Genomic DNA, 22,000 nt, shown 5'->3' on the forward strand with positions numbered 1-22,000 from the left:
TTTTAATTCATGGAATGGTTTGCGTTGAAAGAACCTTAATGCTCATCCAGCTCCAACCCCTGCCACAGGCAGGGACCCCTTCCACTGGAGCAGGTTGCTCCAAGCCCCTGTGTCCAACCTGGCCTTGAACACTGCCAGGGATGGGGCAGCCACAGCTTCTCTGGGCACCCTGGGCCAGCGCCTCAGCACCCTCACAGGGAAGAGCTTCTGCCTAAGAGCTCATCTCAATCTCCCCTCTGGCAGGTTAAAGCCATTCCCGTTGTCTTGTTCCTACTTGCTCTTATAGAAGCCCCTCTGCAGGTTTCCTGCAGCCCCTGTAGGCACTGGCAGGGCAGAGAACTCTGCGCTTAATTCCTCTTTACAGGAAAAATGCGCTCTGGAGCCGGATTCACCCTCCTTGAGGACACCGGTTTGTCCCGGAGAAATCCCAGAGCCACATTCCAAATCAGGATTGAGGCTGCCGGCACCATGCAGCGGGGCTCCCCGGCAGCGCTCCCGCAGGGATGCCGTCCTGCCCGCGCTTCCCGGGGCCTGGATTGCTCCTCCCAGCACGGAGCGGGGCGGGAGAGAGGGGCAGGAGCAGGGGCAGGGGCAGGAACCTCAGCCCAAAGCCTCGCATAGCTCACACCCACCCGAGTCACGGCGGGCGGAAGGGGAGCGCCTGCGTGACACAGCCACACGGACACACGGATCCCGCTGCTCCGGGGCGCTCCCGGTCGCTGCCGGCATGGGGAACATAACTTGTGTTCCTCAAGCACCCGGCAGGCTCCGAGGCTCTTTCAGGAGGAAGCCCTCGCTGAAGAAGGAGTAAGTACACTTTGCTTTTACCCTGCGCTGCTTTCCAAGCGGTGCTGCCTTTCCCGGCTGGCTTTTTTCCCCGTGGGATGCAGCGTGCAGGATGGGGCTGAGCCCCGCTTGGGAAAGCCAAGAATTGTGTGCTCAGCAGAAATGGGGTTTGTATGGATTCATGGGGCAGTGCCAGGCGCAATCAGCGCCCCACAGATGGCTGGAAGGGAATTCCAGGGCTATGCCAGCAGTGTATCCGAGCACATTGCCCCTGGGAGAAGTGTGATTTAGTGGATTTCAGCTGGAAAACCAAAGCTCCCCTCCGTGAAGCAGGCAGGGCAAGGTGCAGAGTGAACACTCCTTGTTTTACCTGTGATGTTTTAACTCATGACAGCGGAGTCGTGGTGCTCTGTTGTGAAAGGATGACATTCCGCCCTCCTCTGAGTCCAGGGAGAAAGCCCCAAATCCCAACACTCTGCCCCTTGAGCTGCTTTTGGAACCCTGAGTGAAAGCACAACTGGAAGTGTCCATGAAATCCTTTGGGATCTGTGGTGCTGGGCTGGCCAGGGCAGTGTTCAGGTACCCACTGATGGACCTCAGCCTAGTGGGGAGTGTGGAACAAGCCAGGTTGGATGGGGCTTGAGCAACCTGCTCTAGTGAGAGGTGGCCCTGCCCACGGCAGGAGGTTGGAACTGGATGAGCTTTAAGGTCCCTTCAACCCGAGGTAGTCTGATATTCCATGATTGTATGATTCCAGCCTTCCCCATGCTCCCATCACTGCCAGTACCTAAGCATACACAAAGCAGAGCTCTTCCCATCCTAAATGCTCCAGTCTGGAAAGGAGCTCTGTTGGGAACTAGGGTGATTCCTCACAAACTTGCTGGTCCTGCCTGTGCTACATGCTGGGCTTTGAGACAAACCCCATTAACTCTGCTCAGCTGGGGAGGTTCTAATCAAAAGGAGACACTGAAACTGTCCCCTTGGCCTCCTGTGCTGCCATAAACCAGGAGCAAACCTGTGAGAGTCTGTGGGATAAAAGAGGGGGATCACGCGGGGAATGTGGACCCTGGAGGGCTGACATTGGGGGGCTGCAGGGGAGCAGCCGAGCCCCAGAGCACCTCTTGTCCCTGATGACTCCCACTTCCCCCACTCTCCATGGAGATAAGCCTGGTTTCTGCTAAACCAAACACTGCAATCTGATGGAGATGGAGCAACTCCTGGGAAGTCCCAACAGAGCGTTGGTGACTGCTCTGCAAGGAGGAGCTGGGAGCGCAAGGAAAGAGAGGAAACCCACCAAGACAGAAATCAAACCTCTTTGTGATTATATAGTGGTGTATGTGTACATATGCATCTCCACTCCAGGGGCTTTGGAATAGCTGTCAGGATTGGGTGTGCTCTTTGTTTTGCAAGGGAACATCTGGTTCCTGCACTGATTTGGAGACACCAATGAGCCCATCTGATCCTTTGATGATGCAAAGGCAAAGACACGCCAACAAGTGCAGCACAAACCCCATCCCAGGTCTCCAAGGCTGGTTATCAGCCCTTTACTGTACTGGGAAGATGAGAAAGCCCGTGACAAATTGCTTGCTTAGTTTTATGGCTTCTTGATTTCTAGGGCAGGACTCAGTGTGCATCAGCCTAGATGTGTGTTTGCATGTGTGTGTTTTGGGTTTCTTTTCTCCCTTCTGTAGACAAAATGGCAAGAAGAAACTGCCCAGCTTTTTTGGGATAGAAGGAGGGCAGGAGAGAGATACGACCACAGACAAAATCCTGCAGTATATTCCAGGAAAGGCAAGTACAAACACATCCAATCCCTATCCCCACTGCTCCCAGAGATTATTCCCACCCAAGGACAGTGCTGTGCATCAGAAGGAGGATGGGTCTGGATCTAGAGGTAGCAGCAGGTCTGCCTCAGGGAGGGATAAGCCCTGTGCCCCAGCATCCCCATGGAGGTGTTGAGGTGACCCTACCATCATCCAAAACATATGATGGGGTGAGAGAATGCTGCTGAGAGCAAAGCAGGCAGCATGGTGAGAATATCCCCCCACATCCCCTTTGCTCTTGGTTCTTTTGTTACTGGGTAGCCTGTGAAAGAAAGGGAAAATCAGAGCGAGCATTTAAAGGTGGGATGATTCATTCCCACGCTGGAATGAGACGGAGCAGCAGTGTATTAGCAATAAGCCTTGGGAAGGTAAGCAGGAAGGGCAGGTCTGTCCCAGGCACGTACCAGCCTTGTGGCCATATGGCCCATTTCCCAGCACTGCTCAGGGAAAGCAGAGGTGAACTGATGAACCCCAGGATGTTTTCTCAGCCCCTTTGGGTAAAAAAGGGATGTGGATTGAGCTTTGGGGCCCATTGGCTGTACTGTGCGTGCATCTCCTCCACTGCATGGCAATAGGATATGGGGATATAGGGGAAGGGGAAACGGAGGCACAGACAGCTATTAGAGCTGATTTCAGAGCAGATCAGCAGCAGGACATCGTCTCTTGGGTTTCAAGCTGCAGGTTAGGTAGATCTCACTGGTGATGAGGTGCTGGACCCAGTTCTGAGCAGTTCTCATGTACATTGAGTTGCTGCAGAGGTTCCAATATCTGCTCCCTACAAGCAGGGACACTTCAGTCCCTTTCCATGCAGCTCCCATGCTGGCCCTTTCCAATCCTTTTGCGTTTCCTCATGTGAGCCTGAGAAGGGAGCAGGGCTGGGATCCTACTCCTGGCTTACGAGGTGGCCATGGGTCAGTGCCATCCTCTCTTTTGGGGCTTGTGTCTGTGCTGAGGTGGAAAGCACAGGGGAATTGGGAATGTTTCATGCTCCTGCCTATTATTTGTGAATGGGAATAATGGGAACCTGGCGTGGGCATCCCAAAGGATGGGACCAGGTCCTAGATGGATCCTGGATCCTTCTGCCGGAGAAGCTATCATGTTAGCGGATCCCGGGGCTGACAGAACAAAGGTCACTGCGAGATTACTCATTTGGGAGCACAGGAGAGTGTGGGATCTCTCCAGGGAAGGAAGGAGGGCGGAGCGATTGGTTGGATGTTACCCTTGCCTGGGGCACATGGGATTCAAACTCAGCCACAAGCTTCTTGTGTGGCCTGGAGAAAACCTTGGCTTTGCCCTTTTCCCATTCCTGCCTTTTCAGGAGAAACACCTCTGAGAGCAGGAAGGGCTGGGATAGAGGGGGTGGGATAGAAAGGAACCATCAACACAGGACTCTTCCGATGCAATCTCAGAGGAGATGGGATCACTAAGCCTCAGGCCATGGCAGGCAGTTTGGGGCTGGGGCAAGTGACCTCCATGAAAATCATGTTCCCTCTGGACTCTGCCATGAAACCAGCACCTTTTGCTCCCACCAGCCTCATGCCCTGTTTCCCACACCTCCCAGTTCCAGCTTCTATGAAGCCGAAGCAGAAGCAAAGGTGGAGGATGTGCCAGGGGAGCCTTGCTTCTCATTTGCTGCTTTTATCACTGAACAGCAGCTCTGGGAGCCCCAGGGCACGTCGAGAGGCTGAGCTCTTCCTGCTGCCAGGGCTGTGATTCAGCTGGGAGTCACTGGGGTCTGCAGGGGCTGAGGCAGGTTAATTATTAACTTGCTCTACCTGTAGGATGAGGCATTGGAGACAGGGGGAGAACATGTCAGGGCACTTGCGCTGCCAGAGACCTGCTGCTTCCCCGAACCCAGAGAGAAACCAGGTTGCCAATGCTCTGCACTGCCTCAAACCCAGCTGAGCTGACAGAACCAGCACTGAGCAGGATGGGAATGGGGGAAGAGAGAGCTTGCCAGCAGCCCAGCCCAGCCAGGGGAGTAAGCAGCAGGCTGGGAGGATTTCAGAGGAATGATAAATGCCAATTCGCTTTCGTTTTGGCTGCACTCTGAGGCATCCCTATGGTTCCAGGGGATGCATGGGCCAGGGAGATAAGTGATGCGCATGGAGGAGGCTGTGATAGCTCTGGTCCCTGACTCCCCCAGGACATCATGGGGTTCCCAGTGCTGCTTTCTGGGGCTGGCCATATCTGTCTCAATCCCTCAAAGAGCAAAGGGGTGCACTTGTGGGTTCGAGCCCAGAAGCATCTAAGATTCAGCAGGAGCTGTTTTCTCCAGAGGCAAGTAATCCATATCCTGGGAAATTGCTATTGGACATAAGCAGACGATGAGGAGTTTGTGGGAAGTACCATTAACCTTACAAAGGTTAACCTTACAGTGCTAGACAGCCTGCTTCTGGGAACAGAGGACAAAGAAACCATAGGCATTGCAGATGGATGTGGCTGCCCCATCCCTGGCAGTGTTCAAGGCCAGCTTGGAAGGAGCTTGGAGCAACCTGCTCTAGTGGAAGGTGTCTCTGCCCATGGCTGGGGTTGCAACTGGATGAGCTTTGAGGTCCCTTCCAACCCAAACCAGTCTGGGATTGTATGGACAAAACAGATGAGCTTCTTGCACGTGCACATTCATTTGGGATTTAACAGTGGCAGTCCAGGGAAGGACATGAAATTGGTGGAAAGAAACCCAGGAAAGACTTGGGAAAAAAATATAAAAGTCATGAACAGTCCCATTTCTTTCTGCAAAACCACAATGCCTGATCATGAGTGATAAGACTGGAGCTTGAAAGACTGGTGTGACATGGGGCAGATGGGTCCTACAGCCAAAAGGGCAGCAGAGTTCAGCAATGTGATCCTATTTTGTCCATGGTCTTGGAGATGCCCTCATGTTTATCCACTATCATCTCAGCCTTGCTGCAAACCCTTGCAAGCCCTAGTTTCCTGGTTCTTGTTTGGGAGCAGAAGGTATTCCATTTCATTTGTTCCTTGCTTCATGAATCGTGGCAATGGAAGCTTTCCCTTTCCCTCCTGACCCCGGCAGGATCCCTATGGAAGCCGGCGGGTTGGCTGAGCTCTTTCCCTAAACTACTGCTGAATTCCCAGCTCCATGATAGCTTTTACTTCTTGGGACCTTCCTTTTTACAGGGGAATTTGGCTGCCACATTCCAAGCAGCAGCACTGCCCAGGCGGCTGGTGCTGCTGCTGTCGCTGTGTCCATAATTCCATAGCTTTATCCTCTCCCTTATCCCAGCAGTGTTTTGTTATTGCTGTCAGGTGATCCATTGCTCTTTGTTCTGACAGCAGCTTGGAGCACACATGTAATCTTTTCCTACGTGTAATTGCCTCTCGGTGAGAGCATGAATTGGCAGCCAGCAGGTTCCCACCTCCAGGGGTGCTCCACATGGGAATTGCACGGAGCCGGTGGGAAAAAGCTGAGCAGAGAAGGGGTTAATGTGTGTCTTTAAATGAGTTTCCTCCAGTCAGTGGAAGGAGCCCCAAGCTTTGCAGGTGAAAGGGACAGCATTAGGTTACCAGCTCCCCTCTGGCCCTGCTCTGGGTATGAGGGGGGTTAACCTCATGCCGGAGGGTTGAGTCACGGAGGCCCCAGCAGACAGCTCTGCTCAACTCTGCTGCTCTCCATTTATCATGGAGCTTACGCAGCTGTCTCCTTGGCACAGCGCACCGGGAACGGGCAGCCGGGCAGGTTGGGGAGTGCTGAAAGTGCTGGTGCATAGAGTGATGGCTGACACTGGATCCGTGCGGAGCCCCCAGCCCTCTCCATGCTCATTCCTGCAAATGCTGCTTGGATATGGGGAGCTGCATGCCACTGCTACGCCCTGTATCCCAGCTGCAGCATGGCCATGGAAGTATCCCCAGGGGTCCCACCAAGGCAGCCCCACAGTCTGGGGACCAGGACCTAACCTTTCCCTCCTGCCTTCCTCCTTTGCTTGGGAATGAATACCCAGAGCCTGATGTGCCTAACAAAGCCGACATTTAAGACTCCAGTGGGGTGTAGACCTGGGCGGAATATGGCCTTGTTGGGATACAGCTATTCCCTTATCCCAAGGATGTCAGCCAAGCCTTCGGAACAAAACCGTTCTTCCCAAAGAAACTACAGGGAGAGCTTTTCATCCCTGGATCCATGCAGTATCCACACAGTGCAACAGGAGCCCTGGGCTGTGAGCAGCAAAGTGCCATAGGGATGTGGGTTTGTGCTGTGACACAAAAGGAAGAATTTCCATACAACCAGAATGCAGGAAGGGAGTGCTCCAGCCCGAAGTGCTGTCTCCCTCTCGCATCAGCCCTTGCTCTCATGCAGACTTCCCTTGCCTTTTTGCACTGAGAATACGCAGCTTCACAACTCAGCCTTGCAGCTTCTCATATGGCTATGGGACTCTGCCTCAAAAGGGTCTGGGTGTCTGGAACAACAGATTCTACCTGGAGAAACCAAGGGATCCGAGCAGATGGGAATGCTGAGGAATCCAGGTGGAAGTAGAGTAAAAGAAACCTTTCCTCTAACCCCAGTGGAAGGCAAGCTGTGCTTGCTTAGCCTTGAGCAGTCCTTGTTGCAGAGAATTTGATCAGGATGGCAGGAGATCATGTAGGGATATCTTAAATGTAGGATGTGTTCTGCACCCCCTCTTCCCAACCCAGGAAGCCTCCCTTTAGGTCACCATCTCCCCTTGCATAGGGAGAATGAAGTAACCAAACCCCAGCTCCACGCTGGCATGGAGACCCAACAACAAACAGCCTGGCCCGGGCACATGCCCAGGGAGCTTTTCTGAGGAACCCGTCTGGGAAGATGTTCTGGGAATGTCTCTTCCAGACATCATCCCACTGGCTCTGATTTGGTTCTTATCCGGAATTCTTGGTATAGAGTATTCAGAACCAGGAAAACCAGAAGGAGAACTTGGACCAGAGGTTCCCCAGCCTGTTCAAGAAGGGACGGAGGAAAACGGTTGTCAGGAATCTGGGCAAGATGATCTATTACTCCAAGGTCAAGTTCAAGTTCCAGCACTGCCAGGTAAGCTGCAGCGCCTGTTTGTGGGGGTTTCTTTTCCCAGGAGTGGCTGGTGACACTGGCTCCTGTCCCAGTGGGGACCTGCGTCATGCTTCCACACTCAGATCCACCAGCAGTGATGGGGTGGTGGCCCTTGGATAACAGTCTATGGCTTTCCCACGCACAGACCAGTGTGAGGTGCAGAGGGAAGCTGGGATGAGGAAGGTGACCTGAGATAAACCCCAAAATATGTGTTTTGTGCAGGAGGTGAATGACTGCTTCTTGGAGCTGTTCCAGTCCTACCTGTACTTCCAGTCTATGGGCTCCAATGGACTCACCTACCAGGTAGGGCATCCCTCAGGGGAAGAGAGCATGTCTTCCTAAGGGCTGTAACCAGGCAACCTCAATTCACCTGGGTCCTTGGCCTTGTCTCTGGGCAGAGATTAATGACCCCAAAGAGGAGCATAGGGGTTTGTGAAGGGCTGGCAAGCAGGACCAGGGATGGGAGCTGTTTAGGCTACCTGGAGATACCAAGCACAGAGAGCTGTGCCTGGGCAGTGGCCAGAGCTCTTATTGCTCAAAATAAGACAGACTGAGAGAGCTGGGCTGATTCAGCCTGGACAAGAGAAGGCTCCTGAAGGGGGACCTGAGAGCAGCTCCAGTGCCTAAAGGGGCTGCAGGAAAGCTGGAGAGGGGCTTTGGACAAGGGCCTGTAGGGACAGGCCAAGGGGAATGGCTTTAACCTGCCCGAGGGGAGACTGAGATGAGCTCTTAGGCACAAGCTCTTCCCTGTGAGGGTGCTGAGGCGCTGGCACAGGGTGCCCAGAGAAGCTGTGGCTGCCCCATCCCTGGCAGTGTTCAAAGCCAGGTTGGACACAGGGGCTTGGAGCAAGCTGCTCCAGTGGAAGGTGTCCCTGCCTGTGGCAGGGGTTGGGACTGGATGAGCTTTAAGGTCGCTTCAACTCAAAGCACTCTGGGATTCTGTGTATTACAATAGGTTGTTTTGCACGTGCAGGCAAAAAATCACTACTGAACAACCAGGAAGCCCTCAATGTTCTCTCCCTCCACAGGAGTAACTAAAACTGAGCATGGCTGTTCTGTAGATGATGGTCAAATTTGTTCCCTTTAGAAGTGATTTCTTGTTTTCTAGGTGACTTGAGGTTAATGCAATATGCCAATACAATCTCTCGAGTCATCCAGCCTTCAAGAGGAAAGACATGTCACAGTGCAAACGGTCTTACAAGATCTCCCATCTACTTTATAAACAGCTCCTTACTTTATTAATTGTAGAGGAATTAAAGAGGAATTAATGTGCCAATACTGGCCCCTAGACATTACAGCAGTCAGTATTAGTGCTTGTTTAGAAAGCCTGAGAGAAGGAGCATGAACTTGTCATCCTGTGCTTTGTTATTGTGGGACTCCAAAGGACTGGAGTATAGAAACTGGGCAGCTCAATTTTGCTGTATGGTCATTCCCATCATTCCCATGGAATGCTGATGAGGTTTCCCTTAAAACTGAAGGATTTAGAATGTAAAGGAAGTGTTCTGCCCCTCAAAATAACGGTGTGTTCTCCTCATGCAGGGACTGCTGCCTTTAAAAGAGCTGAGCGTGTGTGAAATGGAGACTGGGAAGAGCACTGGGCAGGAGGACCACGCTTTCCGCATTGCAGGTCAGTGCCTCTTGGTTTGGTTTGAGCTGTATGAATCACAACTGTCTCTGCACTTTGTCCTACTCTGACCTTGTCCCAGAGAAGAACATGTTGTGGAAGGAGGCTGCAGAGAGCTGAAGCTCTTCCAGCATTTCCAGCTTTCCCATCAAGGCTTCCCTGGTTCTAAACTCCTAAACTCACCAGTGATGCCCAGGGCTGCAGGCAGGGAAGGGAGTGGATAGGGAGCACAGAGGAAGGATGCTCCTGTGCTCCAGCTGATCAGTGCTCAGGACATATGGTGACAGTTCTCTTTGTGCACCACGTTTAGATGAAGGAATGGAATAAAACTCCTTCTCCCACCTCTTGTGACCATCTGAACTTGGAGATAAGGGGGTAACTCTGGTGGGCAACAGTGCTGAGAGGTGAGTTACCTCTGCTGTTAACACCAGGACCCAATGTCACTTCCCTCTTCCCCAGCACTCCTGTATCCACAAGCTTTTTAAACTTGCTTTATAAGGTTTTCCTGGGATAACAACCTATCTGCAGCTTGGCTGGAGGCTTCTTTTGGCTTAGTCACTGCTGAATTACAGCAGTTGCAAGCCCCCAAAGAGTAGTAGTTAAAGCATGAAGTGCACAGAAGGAAGTGATGATACAGAGCCAAGAAAGCTCATGTGTGTCCTAGGCCCTGTCTGTGTACTCTGGTGTCCTCTGGTACAGAGAAGGTTATACAAGGACCACTCAAATGAAAAGATTACATCCATTATAAAGAGGAGCTGGGACAAACAACCCATTGATTTTAAGGGCTGGTTACACTGTTCTAAGCAGACCTCTCCTACAGCCCTTTTTGGGAGTCTGTAAAGTGAAGGAAAGCTTCTCCCATGCATAACCAGTCGGGGTGTCTGCCCTGGGGTGGGTGGACTTGTTCTGCTTGTATTAAGACATGCAGGAGTGTGGCTGGGTGGAAAATTGCCTCAAGCATTGTTGGGTTTATGTTCTGCTGAGGGAAAGAACAAACCAAAGCCCTTCTGACAGAGTGCTGTCTATAGAAGGAAGCAGTGACACGAAGAAACCAGGGAGTCATAGAATGGATTGGCTTGGAAGGGACCTTAAAGCTCATCCAGTTCCAACCTCCTGCCACAGGCAGGGGTACCTTCCACTAGAGCAGCTTGCTTAAGATCAGCGAGATCAGTGGAGCTTCAGGGGGTGGAATCAATGAATGGAGGGGATAAGAGCCTTGTCTGTGGCCCCACACAGGCTGAGGGTGGAATTCCTTTGTCTCATAACCCTGAGACACAAAAGACGTGCATCCATTCTCTTGTGCAATCCCATGGCGTCAGCAGTAGCCTATAAACTGCGCTTCCCAGGCTTGTTCAGTACATCCAGAGATGCCGGCAGGATCACTGGATGTATGGAGGTGGAGCATAAGAACCAAGCCTGGCAGCATTCAGAGCCATCCCTGGTGCATTGGGATGGAGAAGTGTGTGATGGCTGGCTATCACCTTGGCTTTGTGGTCCTTCTCTGATGCTGATGCAGTTCCTGAGCACCTTGAGTTACCTCTCCCTCCTCTACAAATGGGGCAGCTTTTTAGTGTCACCAGGCAGAGATCTGGCTGGGCATAGACTGCTGCTGCTGCTGCTGCTCTGGGAAAGGGTTTTCTCACTTCCAATGTTCCTCTTGAAGCATTTTCAAGGAAAGAGGAAGGACAGGGCAGAAGAAAAGAGCACGCGGGCCGGCACAGGTTGCTCAGCATGGCTGTGTCACAGCCCTGTCACAAACGTGCCCTTGGGGCTGAGGGAAATGGCAGGAACTGAAGGAGAATGAGCAGCAGCCTCTCTTCACCGCCTCCCCAGCAGCTCCTTGCACCAGCTTGAGGCACGTCTGAGGCTTCAGGCTTAGGCAGAAGTTCCTTTTCTCACTTCTCTTCCTCTGAGGCCCTGTTTAGATGTGGCAATGTGAACAGCCCTCAGGATACGTCTGAAAGGCTGGCCTTAGAGGGGGTGGCAGAGCAAGCAGTGCCATGTTAAGGGTCGTGCCCTTCCAGCAAAAATCCTGCTGTTCCCAGAGGGACCTGGATGCCAGAGAACTATTCAGAATATCTAGATAAAGCTAACAACACTTTTATACCATCACAGCAACTCTATGAAGTAGGGAATCCCCTTATCCCCATTGGGAAACCAAGGCAAGAGGAGCCAAGATGCCACGATGGCACACAGGCACTTGGATGCTCAGTAATGCTTGACACCTAATGACTGTAGTGGATCTGAATGGAGGGGTTATGGAAAGTCACTCAGGGAGTCTGTGCCTCAGTTTCCCCACCCCTGCTCTGTGTCAGTGCATTTCCTGTCAGACAGTGGTGTTTCAAAGTCATCATTAACAATTGTTCATGCATAATGCAGGAATTATGGGATGAAAGGCTCCACAGGAGGGCAAAGTACCACTTTTACCCAGGACACATGCTTATCTGAATGCTTCCAAGTCCCTCAAAGCCAGGTCTTACCGAGCATGCATCAAGTATGCTTTAACATGAGATCACTGGTAAATGATTAATCACAACATAGGTCCTGCAGCCTGCCAGAAATGATCCTTCACGTCACCAGGTTGTGTCTGTAGTGAATAGCAGAGGGTGTGTGAGACTTCTCTGCTTGTGCTAGTAAGTGAATGATAGCTGGAAACATTCACATCAACAAGATTTAGGGGCTGTTGCTCCCTTCAGGGGTATGTCTGAGAGCAGCTTTAGCTTGCCTGGTACAGATTGTATTTGGTGAAGCACTAAATAAAGAGTGTCAGGAAGCTACCAGTGTTCTATATATTGAGTGCCAAAGTGAAAGTAAGAAGTAGCATGAAACTTTGCATTGAGTTAGGCTGTCTGCAGCAGCACAGTGTGATAGTCTCTGCCTGCAGAGATGCTTCTCATAAGCTGCTATGGACTTCTAAAGCTGAAATCTGTCTCTTGATGTCAATGTTGACTTTTGGACTGTTTTGATTCTTGTTCCTGGCCTGGATTTGGACTGAAAAGTGACTCACGGTCAGAGTGAGATGTGGCTGGTGGAAGGAAGGTGCTGGAGTCATCCCTGCTGGGATGGTAGTGGCAGGAAGGGCTGATGTTGACAGAGCAATGCACTGACAGGCAGCCCATATGTGATGTGCAGAGTGTAACAGCTCTGGCCAGCTCTTTACTTGTTGATGCTGCAACTGGTGCCGTTATCTGCTCTGCTCATCCTGTGCCTCACATACCTAGGTCCTCTGCTGAATCCCCTTATCGTGTTCTGCCCCACTGAGTCAGAGCTGAAACAGTGGCTTTATCACTTGGAGAAGCAGATCCAGCTAAATGGAGGAAGCCTTGGCTTGCCCTTCCTCTCTCAGGTTGGTGTCTTTTGATGGTGAGGTGTGCTGTGGGCTCAGCTGAACAGAGCTGGGCCACTTGGGGGGATGCTGTATTGCTCCTGCTATGTTCAGTGGGAGGGATAATCTCTGCAGCCTCTGGAATGTTCTGCCTGGGGAGGAAGTGTGGCCTGAGGGTCCTAGGTCTGTGCCATCAGCACCAGAGTATGGCGGGGTTTCAGTCTGAATGGCAACCTTAAGGATGCTCTCTACTGCTAAGACCTAACAACAGCTTCTAATTTAGGAGCTTGGCTTTTGTGCAGCCTCCTCTGAGGTTTAGGGTGCAAAAAGGAAGGTTTTGCAATAGGGCCAGGCAGGGGGTGTGTGTGGAAAGGGGGAGCTGTGACCCTGAGGTGCCACCACCACAGCCCCTGAAGGGGCAGAGGTCTGGGGCTGGGTTCAGAGGAGTTCTCACCCAGTTGGCTGCTTGTGCAATGATCCTGAGTTTACAAAACATTTGGAGGAGGAGGAGACTGGGACCAGGGCCTGGAAAACCGGCCTCCAGAGACTTGTCTTCTCTTCCAGTCTCTGTGGGGTGTTTTACTTCCCTCCCTTTCTCCATCTCCCCACTTGTAAAACAGCTATTCGCCTTTGAAAAGCTGGGTACAGATGATGCTAGGTACCAAGTATTCAGTCCCAGTTGGAAAACTGACTCCTGCACAGATTTATTTACTGTTTCCTGCTTCTGCCACACTTGAAACATGTCCTGAAATGTGCTGTGTGCTGCCTAAACTCTTAGGGGAGGACATGTCTGCCCTGCTTCTCAGTTTTGCTCCTGTCCCTAGAATGACTGGAAGCAGAGCTCCATAGGGAAGGAGGAGCTGCGGTGGTCCGTGCAGAACATGCCTGTCCAGGATTGGAGAGGGACCCAACGGGAATCCTTAGGCGATGTCCTTTGTGTTTCCAAAGTGAAGCTTCAGCATCTGCCTTTCCAGGTAGGACACATCCCTGGGGAGCATCCTTCTGTCAGCATGGCTTAGAATGGAGTGACAAGTGCAGGCTTCTGCCTACCCGCTGCCACTAATCCAATGCGTCCCTGAAGTGTCATTTTACCTATATCCTGGTGCATGGAAAAAGGTTTTTATGGCTCCTGTGTCCCAGAAGTGATGCCTGGGGACAGCATGTGCATAAAAGCATTAGCAGGACAGGGCTGGCAGCTGGAGCTGGCAGGGATCTCCATGGAGCCCCTGTTTCCAAAGCCCTGGCCTCAGGCTGCTGTCAGACAGACAAAGAGAAGGGCTCTCCAGATCTGAGCCCTGCCTGGCTGTTCACAGGGAACCCTCTTCCTCTTTACTTTCCAAGGAGCAGCATGACCGGCTGCTGGTGCTTTACCCATCCACACTGGTGATAGTGTCTGAAGAGCAAAACAGCCTCTGTTTTAAGGTAAGCTCAGCACCTCCCTACTCTTACCCATCCACAGCAGCTATTTCAGCACCTCTTTGGCTTGTTGCTCCTTCTCCACCTGGTTTCCCTTGTGTTCTTTGTGTTGGCAAGGGCTTTCCCTTCACGCTGCTCCCTTGCCAGCAGGCAGAGGGATGTTGCAAGCTATCTTCCCATGAGAAACACCTTGCCCTCCTACAAAAGCCCGGGGGGAAAGGAGCTGGCTGCCAAGGAATCTCGAGTCTCTGGGAGGAGGGAGGCTGGCATGTTTCTGTGTGGGTATGCTGGCACAGAATCTGGCTTGCCTGCTTAAGACAGGAGTTGGAACAGCCCCAGAGAGTATCCCAGTGAGGGGCTTGCTTCCCAGGCTCTGTGGGACCACTTGGAAGCAGGTAGCATTCAGGCAGCACATCTGATGCTCATGGGGAAGGGTAAAGGCATTAGAGGACAGGCTGCTGCTGGCACTGTGGAACAAGGGCACCAGTGGGAGGGCCAGCAAGGATGTGGAGGTCTGAGTGCCCCAGGGGTGTGAGATGAGCTTCTCTAGTGCACTGCTGTGTCTTTGCTTGTGGATTAATGCTGGGAGCCTCAGCACAGACCATGTGGGCCATGGGAGCTGCCTTCACATTGCCTTCAGCCTGAATGGCTCTGAAATGTGATTGCCAACATCCATCTGAGGCATCATTGCAGTGGCTATTAAACAGCCCTGTGCTTTCTGGCCCTGTTTGCCAAAAGTAGCACTGAACTGTCTGTGAACCTGCATGTGCAGCATCCTTCCTAGCCACTGAGAGAGGAGCCAGTGACAAGGAAACCCTGCAGAGACTGAGGGCTTGGGAAATGCAGTGTGAACTCACTGGGGTCCTTCTTCACATCATTTCACCATGTCTACATTAGGCCCCGAGCCATGCAGGCTGCTTTTAACTCAAGGGAGGACTGCATAGAGCATCCCCCTGGCCAGGGGAGATGCTGTGCCTGCAGCAGGAAGGGCACATACACCAGTGAGAGCTCTCCTCCATCCCTATGCAACACTGGAGGGTGTTTTCCAGCAGCTGGTGGCTTATGTGACACACCTCAGAGCTTGTTTTTGGGAACACGTTTGTAGCTCCTGGGAATGGAACATACGTAAGGGGGCCTTGGGCTGGGCTCACAGATTAACTCGTCTCTTTTGAAAGCTTAAACCAGATTTGTCTGCCCTGGCCATGCAATGTTCCCTTCCCACGGTGCTGAGCGTGGGTCCCTGGGCGGCTCAGTGCTGGGGTAATGGCAGGGCTCTGCACAGGGGCTGATTCACCAGCCTGTGACACTGCACTGGGAACCTGATTTTCCACAGGCAAGTCAGGGCACAGGAGCCTTCCTTCTCCCAGGGCTTCTGCAAATGAACTTCCCTTCCCTGCCAGCAGACGCTGAGCCCTACAATTTGTGTGTGAAGGAATAGCCCGGCCCTTTTGTTCTCCAGTTTCAGACAACCCGCAGGAGCTGCTGCTGCCAAGTGCTGTGTGTGGGACAGGGAAGGGGAAGGCAGGGGCTGAGCACGCCAAGGATGGGGCTCACCCACAGCAGCTCTGGCTCACTGCTGGTGGGAAAAGGCCCTGGGCAAGGTATAAATCAGCAAGGGGGGAGCTGCTGGGGAGGGGAAAGTTCATAACATGCCCAGGGAAGGCTGGAGGGACTCCCTGCAGCGTGTTATTGGAGGGATGCTGCTGTGCTTCCATAGGTGAGACTATAGTCCCCCTGGATGAAGGGCTGTTGCCTTAGGGAAGCTGGAGCACAGGGTGCTTGGGAGAAGCCCTATGCAGTCATCCTTAGTGGCAGGAGGGCACCAATGTGCTAGAGCTGAGGAGCAGCAGGAGCAGGCACCACAGGACCCCCCCACATGCAGCCTTGCAGTATCTATTCCACCTGAAGTGTTGAGGCCAGGTTGGACGGGGCTTGGAGCAAGCTGCTCTAGTGGAAGGTGTCCCTGCCCATGGCAGGGGGTTGGAACTGGATGAGCTCTAAGCTCCCTTCCAACACAAATCATTCCATGATTTCTTACAGCAAAAGGGGAGAACAAGTCACAGGGCATTGCCTGGGCTTTCCCTCCCAAGGTCAGCCTTCCTGCACTGCTCAGCCCATAAATCACTTCGATGCAGGAGAAATACCACAGCCAGCTGCTTGTGCCCGCAGGCTGCTGCAGAGGCAGCTGGCCAGCACAAACCACAGCGCCTGGTTGAGCTCCACGTTTCCCTTGTGGCAAAGCTGTCACATCATCAGCCACGTTCCCCAGAGCCTGTGCAGCTTTGCAGTGAGGGCATGAGGAGGAGTTTGTGCTGGACACCTTGTTTTGCAGCCTGTAAACTTTAGGCAAAGGAATCCTGAGTGATTGCGCCTCTTGAGAGGACCTTGAGCTGAATGCCAGGTCTAGTTTCATTTCCATAAGGAAAATTCAGCTTGGGGAGCCCCAAAGGAAGAAGAGAACCTTGGCCCTTCTGCCAAGGTTTAATTCCCATAGGGAATTAAACTTCAGCAATGACACTTAAGGGACTCCTGGCAGCAGAGCAGAAGAGGTCTGGAACAGGCAGTCCCATTCGTACCAGTCCCATGGGGATCACTGGAGAGCTGGGCCTGGCACAGCATCAGATAGGGAGATGACCATGGGACACTGGGTGATGGCAGAGAGGACAGTGGTGGATGTGCATACAGGGGTGCTATTGTACATAGGGGGGATAGCACATCGTATCTTTTCACTCCAGTTTTGCCAGTTACAGACTGATTTAGCTCCTCTGCCCTGCTATTAGGAACGTGGATGCAAGTGCAAAGCCCACTGGGATCACAGGAATGGCATTCACAACTGTGCCCTAGTCTAGCACAAGAGCTCATGTTTCACCCAACTGGCATTTATAGGGTGCAACCCTGTCTTTGTAAGGCTTTGCAGGGTATGGATTGTGGGCATTCCTGTTTGCAAGGCTGGAAGTCCCAATCCAGCACCTCTAAGCCCTCATTCAGGACCATGTTTGCAAAGTGAGGTCTGTCATTAAACTATGGGAAGCTGTGGAAAACAGGACTAGAAGGGAAGGAGTGTTTTTCCAAGTTCAAGAGGGACTTTATAAGGACAGAGCTTACAGAAGTGCCTCATGCAGCCACTTCAGAGGCTTCATTCCTGGAGTAAGTCTGGGGACAGAGTTCTCCAACATACCTGGGCTTCACGCCTATGAAAATGTGGAGGTGCCAGCCAGGTTCCAGGAGAGGCTCCAGCCCTGAAGTAGGCTTGTTGTCCTCCCTGCGCCACTGTCTGCTGTATGGCCTGGGCTGTGATGTGCTCAGCTCTGCACTCCTAAGCCTCTTCTCTCTCCAACAGGGTGAGCTGCCACTCAATGCCATCCAAGTGCTTTTTGAAGAGAATGAGAAAACCTCCTTTTTAATAGAAGGTGCGTGATGGTTGGGGTTGGATTTGCTAAGGAGCTGTGGTTCCTGGGTTAGCATCCAAGCTCTGTGAACTGAGCTGCTTGGAAATCTGAGAACATCTGTGCACTGGCTTTGCTAGCAGGAAAAGGCAGCAGCACCCACACCCCCTCATTTAGATCTGGGCTGTGATTGCCCCTGTCCTACATTCAGCCACATGCAAAAGGTCAGCACTGAAGACAGAGCATTCCCATTGCCCCCGCACTGGGTCTCCAGATCCCAGGAGAACATGGAGAGGGATGAAGCAAGAGGATTCTCATTTCTGATCAAGCCCAGTAACAGCAGTGAGTGATGTTTCCACAGGCCGACTGATCAACTCGATCCGGGTGACCTGCCACAGCTATGAGGATTACCAGGAGTGGCTCTACTGCCTCAAAACAGCCCAGTTCCGAAACGCCGACTCTTCCCTCTCCGGATCAGAGAGTTTCCAGGGATCAAAGCTGCCGCATCCCAGCCAGGTAACAAGCTGTGGGGTTGTGAGCTAATCAATACCTGTCTCCCAGCACTCCCGTCTGACCTATCTCTTGCTACCTATCTCTGGTGACACAGCAGACTTTGCTTCAAGTCCTCTGGTTGAAGGTTGTCAGGAAGCTGCTGATCCCTGCAAATTATTTGGAAGCTCTATTACATTATATAGGCATATATTGTATTATATTCCTTCAAAAGCAGGATAACTGAGTGCCTCTCAAAGGCACATCTCTTGGGAAAAGGCTATTTCTGAGTCTGTGGCTAGTGTTCCCCATATTGCTGAAGTCCTCCCTTCCCTTGGAGGTTCTTCCTGACTCTCTGTCCTTCATCCCCTGAGCTGCCAGTAGGTTTCATCCTACTGCCTTCAACCTGGCCGTAGGTTGTCACAGTGCTGTGTGGTGGGACATGGGACTAGGGAGGGACATGCCTGTATCCAAAGGGTTGTTCCTACATGCTCTTCTTCTCCCCCATCTAGTTTGCTGGCAGTGGGAGAGGGTCCCTCACTTCTGATGGCCGTACCAACTCCTGGGCATCTGGAGGGAGAGTGGCCACCTTAACACACCTCTCCCAGAACAGCGGCTCTCTCCCTGACGGACAGTCCTTCGTGCTGATGCCTGAGAGCAGGGTGCTTGAAGACCCCCTCTCCCCTGGCTATTCCCAGCCTCTCCATGTAAGTGACCCTCCCAAAAGCCTGGGATGCATGTGAGAACAGGCACTGCCTATGAGCAGTATATCCATGAGCTGGGTGGTCATTGTTTGCTATGCAGCGTAGCAAATCCATGCCTGGAGCTTGTATTTGTCCTGGCTCAGCTTTGTTATTGCTGATAAGGGAAAAGTCTGCCAAGGAATCCCACCCCAAAACTCTGCTCTGCATTAGGGTTGTTGGTACAGATTGCAAAAGGGCAAATGGGGCTGTTCAGAGGTCAGGAAATCCTAAAGTAAAAGCCTGTGGGTGGAGGTGATGGTGTCAGAGCCTTTGCTCATCTTGTGCAGCATACATATGCCCAAGGGTATGTGCATGCATGGGGAGGAGCACATGGGGCACGGGCTGCAGGACCCAGGGTATGTGCAGCATGATGCCCCTAGCAAGGGAGTGCCTTGCACTGGTTGCAGGCAGGTCTGTGTGCCCAGGGCTGGCCTGAGAAGAGCCATCTCCAGGGTCTGTCTTCTTGTTTCAGTGCCTGTCCCAGGACCTGCGGAGGGGAGGCAGTGCCAGGAAGTCCAAGGGCAAATGTGGACCTTGTGGCCAGCAGCTGCCCAGCCAGGACGCCGAGAGGAATGTTTGCAGCCTCATTCCTGAGAACCCCAATGGCGAGCTCCTGTCCTCGGTGTACAATGAGCCATACTCTGCACACAGCTTGCAGCATCACCCTGCAGCTCCCCTGCCACATCTGGACCTCAGTAATGTAAGGGGGCTGCAACAGAGAATCATGGAATGGTTTGGGTTGGAAGGGATCTTAAAGCTCATCTAGTTCCAATCCCCTGCCACAGGGACACCTCCTAATAGACCAGGTTGCTCGAAGCCCCAGGTTAGACATGGTGGGTATGGGAAGGGTTAAGCAGCGGAGAAGGTGGTGGATGGGTCACACTTTCCCTACAGTGCTACTTGCAGGGAGAACTGACCTGGAAGGTGTGATACCCAGTTCCATTTGAAAATGATCTGTGGGAAGTGAGGTTCAACATGACAAATAGAGCAACACCTTGGAGCCCTGAGATGCTGGGCACTAATTCCTGAACCAACACAAGATTTCCAGTGTGTGTCCATCATTGGTTTAGTGTGTGATGCCAAGTGAGCGTGCATCTGCCTTACACCCAGGGAAGTCCCTTTGTCAGCACAGATGGCCACAGTTGGGAGGCAGCCCTGTCATCCCTCATGGCTGAGCAGCATTTGGGACTTTAACTGCAGGGAGATTCCCCACTCTGATCCCTCCTGGGGATGAATTCCAAGTAGGGAACCGCATGTCATGTTTCTGTTTCAATTCTGCCTTTTAGCTGAACAGATGGAGCTTGGTGGGAAGTCAGCCCTCAACAGCTTCCAGCTCTTTGGAGAAGCCAGCCATGCCCCGCTCCCCCTTATATGCAGACCCGTATACCCCCAGCTCCTCTGCTGCTCGCAGCATGGCAGGATCCAGCTTCCTGGAAGAGGTAAAAAGGCACCCAGTGTGTCTGCTGCTGGTTATGGGCTTGACTCAGCACACAAGCTTTTGGCTCCAGAAATCACGCCTCAGGCCATTTCTTTTCCTGCTGTCTGCCTGAGCCTGAGCGGGATGTGGAAGCTGCATTTCGGGGTGGGGCAGGTTCTCTGTTTTGTCAAGCCAGGACAGAGTCAGAGGGGAACAGGTTTCCCCTGTCTTATCACTGGATGCTCATGACAATCCTGGGAAGAGCCAGAAACCACAAAACAGAGGCTGAGATGTGATCATCCAGTCTGCAGAAACTAGAGATGAGTCAGACACAGAGACCCCTTTATCCACCCCAAAAAATTCCAGCTGGGATAAGTGTCTGTTAAAGGCTATGTTTCTAGTTTTACTTACCTCTCAGGAATATACTGAGTCTCTGGTCTTCATCCCTTGAGCTGCCAGTAGTCTTCATCCTTCTGCCTTCACATCTGGCCAACTTCCACCATCTCTGTGGGTCATTGTGAGGGACCTGCAGCCATTCTTCCTTTCCCATTAAGGCTTTCAGGATTTGAAAGTAGTAGAATTTGCAAGGTAGGCAGAAAACCTGGGTTTGCCAAGTCCGGTCAGAGCAGGGCTGGCTTACAGGTGGGAAGCAGCAGGTCAGTGTTGCCCAACTGTCCATGGCAAGCATCAAATGTGGAGTGTTTTGGTTCAGTTCGTGCAGTATCATGGACAGACGGGCTCAGCAAAGGTGAATGCCTGCAGAGACCATCTCTCTCTGCAGAAGAGGAACTGCCAGCCACTGCCCGGTCACTGCAGAGAGGTGCCTGTGGCTCCATACAGCTCCTCATGCCATCTACAGCTGCGGCCTCCTGATGCTTCTTATCTCGAAGATGTGAGTTTGTAAATGCAGTCTGAGGCTGCAGGGGGAATACAGGAGGATGCAGGGGTTCCTGCCTTTCTCCAGGCTGGAACAGTGATCAGTCACTGCATCTTGGGGATCAGGGATGCATCTTGGAGAGCAGGGATGGGGAACCAACAGAGCTCGGGTTCCCTGGTGTGGAGTATCAGGACTGCAATGCTAAATTATCCTCATCAATACATCTCTTTCTTTTCAGATCTCTTCTCTGCAAGAGGAACATCTGGGCCCTTCATTGCAGCTACCAGGTGAGACTCTTGGGAGGCCCACTGGGTGCTGCAGCCCACTCTGCCTCGCTGGTGTCTGTCTCCATAAGGATCATTCAAAGCAGGGCTGAGAGGGAGCACAGGGACTCACACATGCCTGCCGTTCCTCCTGCTCCCCTGTAGTGGGACTAAGTCTGTCACCCTGCCTCTTGCCTGTGTTTGTCTGACAGAGTCTGTAGGCCTCCCCAGAGCAGAGTAGGGATGCACAGACACTTCCACCACTTTGCTAGATCACTTGCATCTGTGCTGTGATTTTGCTGACCCTCATGTGTACTCTGCTGGCAAAGAAGCAGGCAGCCACTGGGTTGCTCATGAGCTCTCTGAGTGCTTTGCTCTGTTTTATTGCAGATGGGGATGTTGGCACTTATGACCTGCCAGAGACCAGCTTCCCACACAGCGACTCCTCAGCCTACCATGATTATGCCGAGCTCCAGAGCTTCCAGAGCGACTTCAGTTATGATAACTTGTGGGAAGCGGAGGAGAAGGAGCCAGACACCCCTCACACCTCCCCACCTCCCAGCCAGCAGTTTTACCAGGCCTGAAGGAAAACCTCCACAACCAGGCATAGAAAAGCCCCCAGGCTCTTTTCTCACTGGGTTTTCCTCCAGGGTGAGGAACTTGGGCTGTACAAAGCAAAGGGAAGGGCCCTGCTCTGTAAAGGCTGGTTCCCATGTCCTGGCAGCTCAAACTTCTCCTCTGAATCTGAGGATGGGGCAAAGCATAAAAGCATCAGCCTCTGCAGATCCAGAAAGCAGTGTGTACGCTAAGGAGCAT

The 22,000-nt window shown here is 52.5% G+C and overlaps 1 protein-coding gene across 1 annotated transcript; it reads left to right on the plus strand.

The window, feature by feature from the left end:
- Positions 1-727: 727 nt before the first annotated feature.
- Positions 728-21,768, plus strand: PLEKHN1 (pleckstrin homology domain containing N1; the record flags this gene model as incomplete). Its single annotated transcript, XM_080631201.1, has 16 exons — positions 728-807; positions 2,478-2,577; positions 7,480-7,626; positions 7,867-7,947; positions 9,184-9,271; positions 12,490-12,614; positions 13,418-13,567; positions 13,935-14,015; positions 17,350-17,419; positions 17,757-17,911; positions 18,397-18,595; positions 19,080-19,327; positions 19,914-20,066; positions 20,757-20,936; positions 21,160-21,208; positions 21,575-21,768. The coding sequence occupies 16 exons, from the start codon at positions 728-730 to the stop codon at positions 21,766-21,768; spliced, it is 2,100 nt and encodes a 699-aa protein (XP_080487327.1).
- Between the last annotated feature and the right edge of the window lie 232 nt (positions 21,769-22,000).

This window comes from Psittacula echo (assembly GCF_963264785.1).
Source record: "Psittacula echo genome assembly, chromosome: 17".
NCBI classification, from domain to species: domain Eukaryota; kingdom Metazoa; phylum Chordata; class Aves; order Psittaciformes; family Psittacidae; genus Psittacula; species Psittacula echo.